Below are 14,044 nucleotides of genomic sequence, written 5' to 3' on the forward strand. Positions count from 1 at the left end.
GCTAACAGTATATTTCAATAAAATAACAGAAAAGATAATTCCTAGTACATTTTTATTTTAAAATACCCTATTTGAGAAAAGGAAAACCTTTATTCCAATACATTTCCATTTCTGATTTTCCATTACCGATTTAAGCTTTGTGCAAGAATGCTACACTTGTACACCTCAATGCTACACCTCCTCTCTTAGATCCATTATTGTATGACAGTTACATGCATAGATGTGTAATTTAAAGTGTGTCGGTATGAGTTTTTAAGTGTTTTTTTTCTTTTCTAAATTGGAACATGACTCAGAGCCATAAAGAGGGAAAAAGCATTTTGCTTGACTTTTATGCAGATGAAAATACACTAACAGCCACTACACACAGGATATTAAAATTTTTAGAAATGACAGCCCAGTTTCAGTTAAATTTAAGTCTAAATTAAAAGAAACTATTTATTGTATTATTTCGATCTAAGTTTTTAACTATATATCTAAATAAAATTAATTACTAAATTAACTATATCAATTATATCAGTGATCCGCCCACATTGTCGCTATATGATAAATTGAAATGAGCTGATGACATCACCGTTTTCTCCAGAATGACTGTACAGCCAAATCAAATTTTGTTGCAATATTTTACTGTTTAATACTGTGACGCTCCTTTGAAACAATCATCATTGTAAAAGCACTATATAAATAAAGTTGACTTGACTAGTACTGTACTGAATAATATACTGTATTTTACATTTTAAAAAATTACATTTATTACATAAGACAAAAAATAGCTGCATTTATTAAAATTACCCCATTCAAAAGTTTATGAACCATTGATTCTTAATACAGTATGTTGTCACCTGTATGATCCATGTGTTTTTTTTTTTTTTTCGTGATGGTTGTTCTCTAGTCCCTTGTTTGTCCTTAGCAGTTCAACTGCCTAACGTCCTTCAGAAAAATCCTGCATATTCTTCAGTTTTCCAGCATCTTTTGCATATCTGAACCCTGTCCAGCAGTGACTGTACGATTTTGAGATCAGTCTTTTTACACTGAGGACAACTGAGGGACTCAAACACAAGTATTAAAAAAGGTTTAAACATTCACTGATGTGCCAGAAGGAAACATGATGCATTACGAGCCGGGCGGTGAAAACTTCAGAAAACTGAATAATATGCAGGAGCTGAAAGATTTTTTCTGGAGAAACATTGGGCAGTTTAAATGGTTCACCCAAAAATGAAAATTCTGTCAATAATTACTCACCCTAATGTCGTTCAACACCCGTAAGACCTCCGTTCATCTTCGGAACACAAATGAAGATATTTTTGCTGAAATCCAAATGCTCAGAAAGGCTTCCATTGACATTTCCTCTCTCAAGACCATAAAAGGCACTAAAGACATTGCTACAAAGTCCGTCTCACTACAGTGGTACTACAATAATTGGATGAAGCAACGAAAATAGTTTTTGTGCACAAAAAAAAGAAATAACGACATATAGTGATGGGCCAATTTCAAAAGAAAGTATTGAACCGTTATGAATCAGTGTATCGATTCCGAATAACTCATTATTTAGTTTTTTTGCGCACAAAAACTATTCTCGTCGCTTCATAAAATTATTGTAGAGCCACTTTAGTGAGATGGGCTTTGTAGCGATTAATCGGCACCGATAGCTGATTGGTGGAACAATCGGTTTCCGGCAAAAATCAATACCGATAGTTTTTCCGGTTTGCGTCCGTTGCGGGAGCGGCTGAGAAGGCTGCTGTCATTACACAGTAACCTACGAGAGCTCTGAGAAGGGTCTGCTGGCATTATATAGCGCGAGAGCGGCCTCTAGAGAGAGGCCAAATGAAAAACTATTATTATATTGTTTACATTAACACGTGAGGCTCCGCGCTTCACCGCTCACGCTGCACAGATCGCGCTGACACATCTGACGCGCGTTTAAAACACCAACAGAGAAATGGTATGAATACAGAACACTTCAGTACATCTTGCCAAATCATTATAAAGTAATTGATTTGTTGACTAGATGCTTTAGCAGGGGAAGAACAGCAGTATATGTATTTTGTCATCGTGGCTGACAGGATGCTAATATTAGCAGCAACGGTTACCTCAAGCATTTAAAACGATGTTACTGAGAAACTTTTTTTGATGTGAGAAACTGTATCATGCATCCAACAAAAATATAAACACATTAGACGTCAATACATATGTTGTTATTTTGATAAGAAAACCGTTGTTCTAAAAAAGCTTACTGTTTGGATTTATATGAAATGATAACACTTAATATAATACAATAATATTCAATTTGTAACATTAAGTAAGGTTAATAAATGCTGTAGAAGTTTTATTCATTGTTAGTTTTATATGTTAACCTTTTTTATGCACTATGAACTAATATGAATGATTAAGGTAGAATTGTATTGATCGAATATTAATACATGCTGTAAAATGTACATTACATAATCCATTTAGTTCATGTAAGCTAGCTAAATAAATACATGATTGTTAACAAATGGGATTTGCAGTCTGTTACCTGACATTTACATACATGTTTCTAGGTTATAGCTTAAGAAACATTAATTTGTAATATTTTAATGTTTTAGTTATTTTCTGTAGAATTTTGTTTCTGTTAGAACTCATTTTAATAGTTTCATATTTACATATGAAATTTAACACATTTTCATGGTTCAGTACTTTTTTAAATTTCTTGTAATAAAGTTCAGCACTGCTTTTTTACCTGTTATTTTCTGTATTATTATTATATTTTAATCTAGTATCTTTTTAAAAACTATCAGTCGATTAATCGGTTATCGGCAAGCGAGGTCCAACCTAACTATCGGTATCGGTAAAATCCACTATCGTCGACCTCTAATCTTTAGTGACTTTTATGGTTTAGAGATAGGAAATTACATTGGTGTCAATGAAGGCCTTTCATATTTGGGTGAACTAAATTTTTGGGTGAAAACCCTTTAACTGCTCAGGATAAAACAAGGGACTCGAGAACAACCATTCAAAACAAAACAAAAACAGCTGTGGAATTAATAAACACTCATAGAGTGCTTTCACATCTCTAGTTCTGTTCATTTTTGTCCAAACCAAGGGCAAACAATTATACATTTTTGCATTTTTCAGCTTTTTTGGTTCCTTTTCACACCACACTGATTGCTTTGGTCCGAACCAGTTGAAACGAACCAAAACGCAGGCACGTGACAACATCCACATCACTCATTGGCCATGGCGAATTTCCTAAAGTGCTTTTCGATTGGTCAGAATTTACGTGTGGAAAAATTCCAACAGAAGAGGCAAAGCCAGCAAACTATAATAAAACTATGGAGAGACGACTGCGCGGGCGTATGCAAACAATACATTTCTATAATGAAGCGCGGATGCGACGTGAAAACAACGTTCTAATGCACTGCAGACGGCGAGCGCGCATCACTCGTCACTTCAAGTGGACGCATGCATTAATTATTCTTAACTGACAAGCTCATCTTCCCGAAAATATTTTCAACGATCTATCAGGTAATAATATCATGCACACAATGTCAGCGCAGCTAACTACGGCAGCTGGTTTAGTCCAAAAATGATCAGTACTTTTGCAGTTGGTTCTGTTCGAGGTCGGATCACGTTCTCACCACAAACGAACCGCTCCAGAGTTCGTTTGAAAGTGTACCGAGACCACCTCTTCAAGGAGGTCTCGGTACGCTTGTTTGGTCCGCTTTTGGTGCGCACCTGAGTGCGATTGCTGCCTTCAGACAGACCTGACCAAACGAACCGCACCAAAGAGGGAAACGAACTCTAGTACGATTCAACCGGACTAAATGAAGCAGGTGTGAAAGCACCCATACACTGTTTTAAACACTCCCTATGCTCCATTGTTTGGACAAACAGGAAGCACCACCCCAAAACAACACCAGTTGAAAGTGCCCTTGTTTTTATGCCTTCAACAAAACAGGTTAGTCAAACAAACAGATTGCAATTCCATTTGGTGCAGCTAGTGGTCCAGAAAGAGACTGACCGCCTTCCATTCCTCCTTCTGTGTATGAGAGTTGGATCAATAGTGTGTCAGTAAGTGAACTTGTGCGAATCACATCCATTCATCTCTCTCACACACACATCTCCCATTCCACTTTCAGTTTAGGAGTCTGGAGGCAGGGCAGGGCTTTGGGCAGCAGCATCCAACCGCATGAGTAGGGCATCCCCACACACGCCCTTAAAGCGGCGGGTACCGTCTCTTGCTGCGCATGATACTTAACCAATAACCCTCCCCACCACAGCTAGAGGCACTCACATGGCCCCAGACTAGCGTTAGTGCCGCTCAATTGTATTAAGGGCAGAAATGAATGCAGCGTGACCCTTCTTAAGTGCACAAGGCATCTTTGTGTCGAGCAAGACCGGGCGATCGAGCAGATGCATCAAAGGAAATTCCCCCCCGCGCACTGCTCGAGCAGACAGATAATGCTATTTACCTGAGTGATGCAGCTTGGCCTGCAACAAGACACAGATGCATGATGTCTGAGCGAAGCAGAGCACTCTGACTGAGCGAGAGAATGTGTGTGTTTTTTCTGTGAGAAGGCATGTAAAGGCGTATTTTAATTGGTGACAGCTTGTTTACTCTACATGTGGTGTTTAACACGGTCACGCGTTCAACACATGGAGCTAATAAAGCATGGAAATGTTAGTATCCGAGGAGCATTGATTCCTACCTTAAAATCACAGATACACGTCACCGTGTCCCCGATTCGCAGACACTCGCCGTCAAACTTGCACGTGTTTGTGTCGCACAGAAAGAGATCAGTGTCCTGCTCTTCGAATCCTGTCAAGAAACACACACATATAGATTATAGATTACAAACAGATATTGTACAAAACTATTTTTGAAGGTCTGGTTCTTTTGAAGAATTTTTTTTATTTAGCAAAAATGCATAAAATGGCAAAAGTGTAGTAAAACATTTAATAATGTTACAAAAAGATTTCGTTCTTGTCAAAAAATGTATCGTTTCCATACAAAAAAAAAATTATTGGTATTGGCAAAAAGATCAGTATAAAGAGGAATATAGAGGATTATAAGCAGCTATCACATTAATAAATTACATTTACAAAATACATTAAAACAGAAAACAGTTCTTAGTATATTAATTATTAGTATCTTATTAGTATATTTTTGCACATTTTTTTTTTTTTTCATGATTTCACAATACCAGTTAGATCGGGTCACAGGATCTCATTTAGCAGCCAAGTTAGTGTATAATGTCTCAAAAATGGAACTGAATGTTTCATAATCAGTTCATATCGGTTCAACATCTCCACCAATCTTTCCCCTAAGTGCACCGGCGGTCAGATGAAGCACTGTAGTTCATTAAAACTGAATAAACACATCACTGGTGTGAAACAACCTCACAGAATTACTTCCTCGAGACAAAAGGACTTTTGGTTCCAAGTTGGAAAGAGGATATTAAAGCTAAAGCATATCATGACTGCAGAAGCAAACAACAGATACTCTGTTACAAAAGCTGCTTTGATAAAATAGAGCGTGTCCCTGGTTTGAGGTCATAACAGCCCAGCTTACAGACCTGCATAGAATGTGGGCAGGATGTCTCTTAATGCACTGAGGTTTTCTACTTGTCTGTCAACATAAATGGTAAGTTCATATAGGCATACAGCAGACAATACACACACTAATAGAAAATAACCCATTTACAATATTACTAAATAAACTTCAAACGGAACTCTCTCACACACCAAATAAAAGTAAGATACAGACAGATACCATCAGCAATGTTTCAAAACCCTTAAATGTGTGACATCTAACCTTACACACAACCTCTATATCTGACTATTATATACTATTTAGTGCCTTGAGTAAAAACTCAAAGGCTTCTCCCTGTAAACACAAAGATGAACAGGATTATTCAGGATGAATATTTCATTAGCTTCACCATCTGCAAGTCAAAGAACAGGATGGGCCGAGCAGACGTCACATTGTATAACGTTACAACATGGAACCATAACGACCCTTGTGAAAAAAGTGCACTTAAATGTATTGATCATATTCTTGAAATCCTTAGAGTACATTTTTTAAAAGTATATTTCAAAAAGTTTTTTTTTTTTTTTAAGTAATATAGTTCATTTGAATTAAAGGATCGATTAGTGAATACATTTCAAGAATATTTGTTTTTATTTTAATTCATTCTTTAAGATTGACAAAAGAAAAATGGCATTAAATATATTCTAGTATGCTATGCTGTGAGATGAAAATTGCACTTCCAGCAAAATACTTTACTGTAAAAATACAGTATATTATGGTGCATTAAAAGCTGTTACAAATGACAGTTTTACTTGATCGCTACTACAGTGGGTGGAAAAGTGCTCACACGTTGAAATTTTAGCATGTATTTGAACACTAATTAAATAGTCCTTAAATACAATAAAGGTGCAATATGGTTTTAGTACACATCACTGACTGCTAGGGCGCATTCAATTGATCAAAAGTGAGGTGTAAAGACATTTATAATGTCACAAAATATTATATTTAAAATAAATAATTCTTTGAACAAAACTGTAGTGGTTTACACAAAAATAATAAGAAACCTAAATGTTTTAAATATTGATAATTATAATAAAAGTGTCTTGAGCATCAAAGGAGCATATAAGAATGATTCCTGAAGGATCATGTGACACTGAAGATTAGCGCTATGGCGCGGATTCAGGGACACTGCTGAAATCAGCTTTGCATCACAAGAATAAACTACAATTTAAAATATATTCATATAGAAACATTTTATATTAAATTGTATAATTTTTCACATTATTATTATTTTTACTGTATTTATGATCTAATAAATGTAGCCTTGCTAAGAAAAATACTTTAATAAATCTAACCTAGCACAAACTTTTAAATGTGAACTCTAAAAATATATAAATGTCATAATATATATTATTTAAAAAAAGGTTGTTTTGATCCTACTGTGACTTTTGCAAAATAAATATATTAATAAATTGTATATTTTAAGCTCTTCTCATATTTACTGAATTCTTCTGAAGAAAATATCATGCCATGCTTAAGACATTCCGGAAAAAAAACGGGGAACAAAACGTGAAGATCTATATGGAGTGTTTATCTGACAGGTTGCAGGATTATTGGAACAAATTTAAAGTCTGGAAAAATCTTGTAAAACATGCTATATTGATAAGTATATGAAACTCGTAGACAAACTGACCCGAGTCCAAATTAATGAGAAGAGGAGAGAGAAAATAAGATACAGGAAGGGAGAGAGAGAGTGAGTGCAGAGCACAGATGGGCGGTATGATTTCTCTTGCTGAGATGAGACATGCATAAAATTTAAATATTGCCGGATCAGTTGTGTCTGGCTGTGCAGCCCATCATCCTCAGCGATGGTGCAGACTACTTAGCCGAGACAAACGAGTGGGGTATGCGTGCGTGTTCGCGCACGAGACAGAGCGAGTGGGGGGGGGGGGATAGGGGGGCGGCACAGAGTGATACAGCGGTGCTGAAACAAGACAAGCAGCCAAAGTCTCAGGATAAGTAAGTCTGTGAGGAATGATAATGAACCCGAGACAGGCAGGCTGAGTGGAAGGGAAAGACGACACACACCATATGACACTGCAAACGCAAATACAATAGAGAATTTTTAGCGTAGGAGTTGTGGCACTCCAGTGCTGGGGTCACTTCCATTTCCATTTATTATATTCAGTGGATTCAGTGCTTCACATTAAAAATTACCTCTTAGAATTTGTGCGAATTGAACTAAAATAACATAAGGAATTTAATTATTACAGTTCCTTGACAATTATTTAATTTATGATTACTAGTACTTTGAGGGATATCCACATCAAACTGCCTCCTCCAGCTTGCCTTCTTCCCATAGTGCATAGTGGTGCCATGTGTTCCCCAGGTAAGCGACAGACACACACCTGGCCATCCACATGATGTAAAAGAAAATGTAATTCATGACACCTTCTTCCATTGCTCCGTGGTCCAGTTCTGATGTTCACGTGCCCACTGTGGGTGCTCTCTGCGTTGGACAGGGGTCAGCATCCCTGACCATGCAGCTATTAAGGCCCATATGCAAAAAACTGCAATACACTGTGTATTCTGACACCTTTCTATCAGAACCAGTATTAAATTCTTGAACAATCTGAACTCGTCTGTTTAATGAGACCACACGGGCCAGCCTTCGCTCCCCACGTACATCAATGAGCCTTAGCCACCCATGACCCTGTCGCCGGTTCACCACTGTTTCTTCCTTGAAACTTTTGATAGATGCTGAACAATGCAGACCGGAAACACCCCACAAGAGCTGCAGTTTTGGAGCTGCTCTGACCCAGTTATCTAGACATCGCAATTAGGCCCTTGTCAAACTCGCTCAAATCCTTACACTTGAGCATTTTTCCTGCTTCTAACACATCAACTTTGAGGACTAAATGTTCACTCATTGCTTATGTATATACACATACACACACACATATATATATATATTGTTACATGATATGCAGATTAATTAATCTAATGAACCACATATTTGCTGATAAAAGCCTTAATAAAGATCATTCAAAGACATTACTTTTGGAACACAGCATAAAGTAAAGCACTGAACAGAAATTAGAAAAGTGGCTTTAGACGTCAATGTACTGTTTGTAGGTCAATGTACGCAAGCAGAAGAACATCTTTGTCCATTATAGTATGGTGCATCTCTTATTTCGAATCGAATATAACTGAAAGTAATGGCTTGTGGTTCAGCAAGTGAGTCAGATGTTAATTTGGTAACCACTCCAACTAAACACTATTTCAGTGTGTAAGTGAGATGTTTTAGAGTTTGTGTGACTCATTTGCGAGTCATTTTGATTGACTCATTAAAAATAACTACATTTCATTGGCGAATCAAGCTGCAATAGCTGACTTTTAAGCCAATTCAGAATGCAAATCCATAACAGCTCAGATAAAATGTTTTCTTCTGCAATGGTGTTAGATACAACAGTACAGTACTTTATATCGCAGAGAACAAATATGTAGAGGTGTAATAGTATCTGAAAACCAGATTCCTTACAGTGAAAATTACTCTATTACAAGTCACCAATTCCAATACAACTTGAGGAAAAGTCTTAAAGGTGTCGTGTATTGGCTTTTTTTTTTTTTTTTAAGTATACTGTTGTCTGCAGGTCAACTAATGACGTCTGTGTGCTTTTTACATTCAAAAACATCATAACCAATAGGCTATTTTCTACACTGGTTTTGAGGCTCTCCCCTGAATGCTGGGTTTTGATGGGCGTGCCGTACTGAAGACTTGGAAGTAAATGCCCATGGCTAAGATTTGCATATTTAATGAGCTTCACAACTCCCGTCAGTTCAGTTCACATGAGGGAAGGATTATTTTGAAAGCGACATCCGGAATGATTCTCTCGATCACAGGGCTCTTAAACGTTTTTATCAAACAAACACAATGATTTATTTCTCATCCACCCGCAATTGATTGGAATATTATTTTTGTATTACATGGCCTGCCCGATCAGTGGATCGGTGGAGCTGTATCTCGTGCTGAAGTCCCGTGGGAACTCCGTTGTAGCCGGAAAAATAGTCCAGTTGGGAGCATCGTGTGTAAGAAGAGGCTCTGCTCATCGGCTCGTCGGTCCTCAGTATTGTGTCCAAGAGAAACGGTTTTCGATTCTGTCCTGCTGATCTGAGGACCGCTGCACGTTCAGTTACTCGCGCATGCTCAGTATCAGCGGTTTGTGAGTTCATTAGATCTCTCACCAAAACATGACTCAATTCAGTGAACTGTTAGAGTTACAACATATAAATCAAGTCATTCGTTTATTTCTATTCGGAGGGACTGTCACTCATGTCTGAAAGTGAGTAACCGTTTAGAACGATTTAGTCTGATTTGGAGAACTGGTTCGCCCGGTTCACTAAAAAGAACTGGTTAAAAAGAACGATTCGTTCATGACCGACATCACTAGAGTGATGATCTGATCAGGCTCACAAGTGAAGAAGAAATGGTTCCCGTTTGTATCTTTCCGAATTGTGGCAACAGAATGTGAAAATTTGCAGCGAACACTTGACTAACTAAAGAAAAATGCCATTCCGTGGTCGAAGACGGGCAACCACTGTGGAGGTAATGTAAACTTTTTTTATTCTTCCATTTGGGCACACACGGCTTGAGGAAAGATGTGCAGTAATAAAATAATCGTGCTTTACACACACGATACTCCTCCCAACTGGACTGCCTTTTTTTCCGGCTACCGCTGAGTTCCGACGGGACTTCAGCGTGAGATACTTCAGTGCGAGATAGCCGTCTAACACACTGTTTAGATGAATTTAAACAATGGCTAAGTGGCTAAACGCATCTCATTGTCATGTAAGGGACCTGTTCATGTTGGACAGACATTTAAAATTGCATTTTGTGTCTGTTAAGAGGCACAAAGACACCCAAACGTGTATGCCCCCAAAGCTGCCGTTTTAGCTGAGTGGGGGCTCTGAGCATTAACTGTAATAACTCTGTGTTGCAAGCACCAATCCGGTTCATTTTTTTTTTTCTATAGACTGTACTCACAAAGATATAACGATCAAGATAAACGCAAAAATTCGCCGGAGTTGTCCTTTAAGGCATATAGCCTACAGACTATGTCTGCTTGGATACTCATTAGGATGGACATGTTGACATACTTCGTGTGTGAGTTTGTCCGTTCAAGCGCAAGACTTGAACAATAACTCAATATTTGCACGAGTGAGTTTCTTCGTAAACATGACACGTGTCTTCTGGCGAATATATCCGGGTGATGATGACGGTGAAAATTACGTGTCATCTGGCAGCACTCGCATGCATTGAACGCAGATTACAGGGAGGAACCATTTTTTCTTATTTTACAACCATGTCAAATATATAGTCGAGTAGAGAGTATAATTTGCTAATATTTTTGATAATCAGTACAACTACAAAGCCAAAAGATATTTAAAAAGATACTTAAAGGAAGTGTATGTAAGACTGTGTACTGAAACTGGTACTGCAATCACTTTCAAATGACTGAAACATCCTCCCTAACATCTCCCCCTCCCCCATTGACAGAAATTGTCAAAAATTAAGAGATGTTTCAGGCGTGACTTTTTACTGCGTAGAGTCGAAGTACTCTCAGAAGTGCTATTCCGCCATACATTTTAGTTCTCCTTTTTAATCCGCTTTGAAATGCGGCACGTTTTATTTTATGTCACCATACTTGATCGCTCAACTATTCATGTAACTGTATTTAAGGGAAACATGGAGGTGTTTGGTGGCTTCTAACTTGATGAATGAACTGGGCTTAGTGGGCTAAGCAAAATGCTATCAGATCGTCACCACACGACCTGAGACGAGAGAGGTATGTATCAACTCGTTTTAGTTAACGGAATAACATAGTTTAATATCAAAAAGCGTTGAAGTATTAGCCTAGAAATCTAGACGCACCGTAGCGGCAGCAAATCTAATCTGCCCGCGAGTGTTGTCTAGCAACTCTCAATACCCTTCTGAGCTGTAATCGCCTAACTATTGCCGGGCCAATCACATTGTTTATAGAGTCGGTGGGCGGGGCCATAATGACGACGGCCGAGTTGCGTTTGCGTGCTTCTAGTAAACATAGAAACTGGCGAACGGCGGTCTTTCGAATCAGCTTTGACCACGACTCTGGAAGACTTGGAGTTAAGCTTTTCTTTGAGAAAAGAACAAAGAACGGCACTAAAGTCATTCTTAAAAAGGGAAGATGTGTTCGGAGTTTAGCCGACCGGATACGGTGAATGTTTAATCTATCAACAAGCTCTGTTTCACCTTCGTTGCTCTGGTTGGTGTAGCGCTATCCTATCGCGTGCAGAGGGAGTTTGAAAGACAACCGTTTATCCCGCCCCTCGGATTGAGCCCTGTCAATGGTGAGTTTCCAGACCAAACATCTTGATGTAGGTGAAGTATCCCTTTAACATGATTTCTTAAGGTCTAGTGAAATATAAGGGCCATTTTATGTCATTAATTGAAATACAGTTCCTTTAAGTACAGTAACTCATTACATTTACTCAAATACTTGACTTTATTGCAAATATGATTATATAATATAGCAAACAACAGAACAAGTTTGTAATCAAAGTTTTCAGCTTAGCTCATTTTTCTTGGTAGCTTAGCTAGCTACATTGTTTGGCTGAACAGTGAACATCACACAGGAAGTGGTATAGGAAATACAACGACAACAACAGAACTGAGAGTATACCAAAGGTGACACCAGAGATATCAGAACATTTGCTGACAAACAACACATCACAAGAAATCTGTGCTTGCATATGCTGTGCTAATGAACTTGGGGCAAAGTTTCTTTGAACTAAAACATCTGCTAAATGAATAAATGAATATGCAAATGGATTGAGTATCATTAACCCGCAGGGTGCAAAAGCTACCAAGCATCTGCAGCAGTATTACCTAAAGCTCACACTAATGTGAGTTCTTGCTACCAGACCGCTGTTGTGTTTATGAACAGAGACATTATATTAAACAGTGTAATGTGCTATATTTCTTAGATGTCAGGGAAAGGAAGCATTAAAGAGATTTATTTTTTTTAACATGGAAATAAATGTGAAATAATTTTTCAGCAGAAAAAATTAGAAATGCTTGCTTTTGTTTTTCATTATTGTTAATTATTTTTTATATTTAGTTCCAAAGGACCTCCATTGGCTGAAATAATTTATATTGGTTACTCTATTCAGTGCCTGATTAGAAATCCGCCAAAATTGCTTTATGGTGTTGTCTCAACTATTTTACTATTACTATTAATGTCTTTTAAATTATGTTACATATAATATTAATAAAGCTAAATATTATGAAATTAAACATTTATCGTTCTTTGTGTTTTCTTAATTAAGTTTCGGAAGATAAAAGATTAGCATATTTGGAGCCGTACATTAGCTGATTAGCCTGCTTGCTTAGCCTATACCCTCAAATATACATTTCTTTTATTATACACTATTGTTTTAAAACAGGCATTATAGACAGCTACCTCCTGGGTCCTAGGAGGATTATATTGAACAGTCTAACTAGTTGTTCCTGACACTGGTGGTATCTTGTAAAAGTAAGTATGTACAAAACCACATATTTTCAAAATCAGCTAGTTGTTGAGTTGTCAGCATGATTAATCAAACCCTGTATAGGCTTTAGTTTCACCTTATCCTGATTGGTCATATTTCTTAAGGGTTTTGACATAAAATGGATTCTTGTGGTGTATGAAACAGAATGCAGGGATCTTCAGACACATTTTTTTAAAGGTTAAATATTTTTTTAACAAAAAAAATTTTAAGAGCAAGAAAATATGCAACAGCTAAATGCATTAATCTGAATGTGTATGGCGGTTCAGGCAGTGCCAAAGGGATTAATTTAAAGTCAGCATGAAATAGAAATTCAACCTATTTTCTAAATCTTGTCCCTTTCTACATTGGACTGCAAGCTCGCATTCAGACCTGCTACTATCCAAAAAAATAACAGATGGATGGAACCAAGTCACGTACACTGTTTTTTAAAAAAAATGTATAATTAGTTTCACTTTTATGTACATCACAATACAGTATACTGTATGCTACATTGCAAAGACGCAGCTTTACCAGAAGTGTTCACTGTATAAACTAAAAGGCTACAGTACAGCATGCTACAATCATACTAAATATTAGTAATAATTATTAGTATATTGCAACCGAAAAATCTTTTTTTAATCTTGTTAGATGACTAGTCGGACATTGTGACCTAGGTGTGTGGAAGGCTACACTCTCTGAATTTCTGAAATGGAAACCGGGGACATTTGATATTTGAGCAGTCAAAATATCACTAAAATCTCTTATGTCTCATAAGTTACTTTAGTTACTCTCTTTCTGACATGAGTGACAGTCCCTGAAAGAATAGACAGAATAGAAATAAACTAATGACTTGATTTATATGTTGTAACTCTAACAGTTCATGGTGCCCTAGAATGAAAAATGTAATTAACCTTGCCATAGTGAAATATTAAGAGTGCAGTACATGAACATCACATACAGTGAGTCTCAAAC

The 14,044-nt window shown here is 37.3% G+C and overlaps 1 protein-coding gene across 2 annotated transcripts in view; it reads right to left on the reverse strand.

Moving 5' to 3' along the window:
- Positions 1-14,044, reverse strand: part of tmeff2b (transmembrane protein with EGF-like and two follistatin-like domains 2b) — a 102,711-nt gene that overhangs the window by 69,106 nt on the left and 19,561 nt on the right. For both annotated transcript variants that reach the window (XM_067459059.1, XM_067459060.1), the window contains exon 2: positions 4,686-4,795. In XM_067459059.1, coding sequence (XP_067315160.1) covers positions 4,686-4,795 — 110 coding nt within the window. The remainder of the gene's footprint in view (positions 1-4,685; positions 4,796-14,044) is intronic.

Source organism: Pseudorasbora parva, chromosome 12 (assembly GCF_024679245.1).
Source record: "Pseudorasbora parva isolate DD20220531a chromosome 12, ASM2467924v1, whole genome shotgun sequence".
NCBI classification, from domain to species: Eukaryota; Metazoa; Chordata; class Actinopteri; order Cypriniformes; family Gobionidae; genus Pseudorasbora; species Pseudorasbora parva.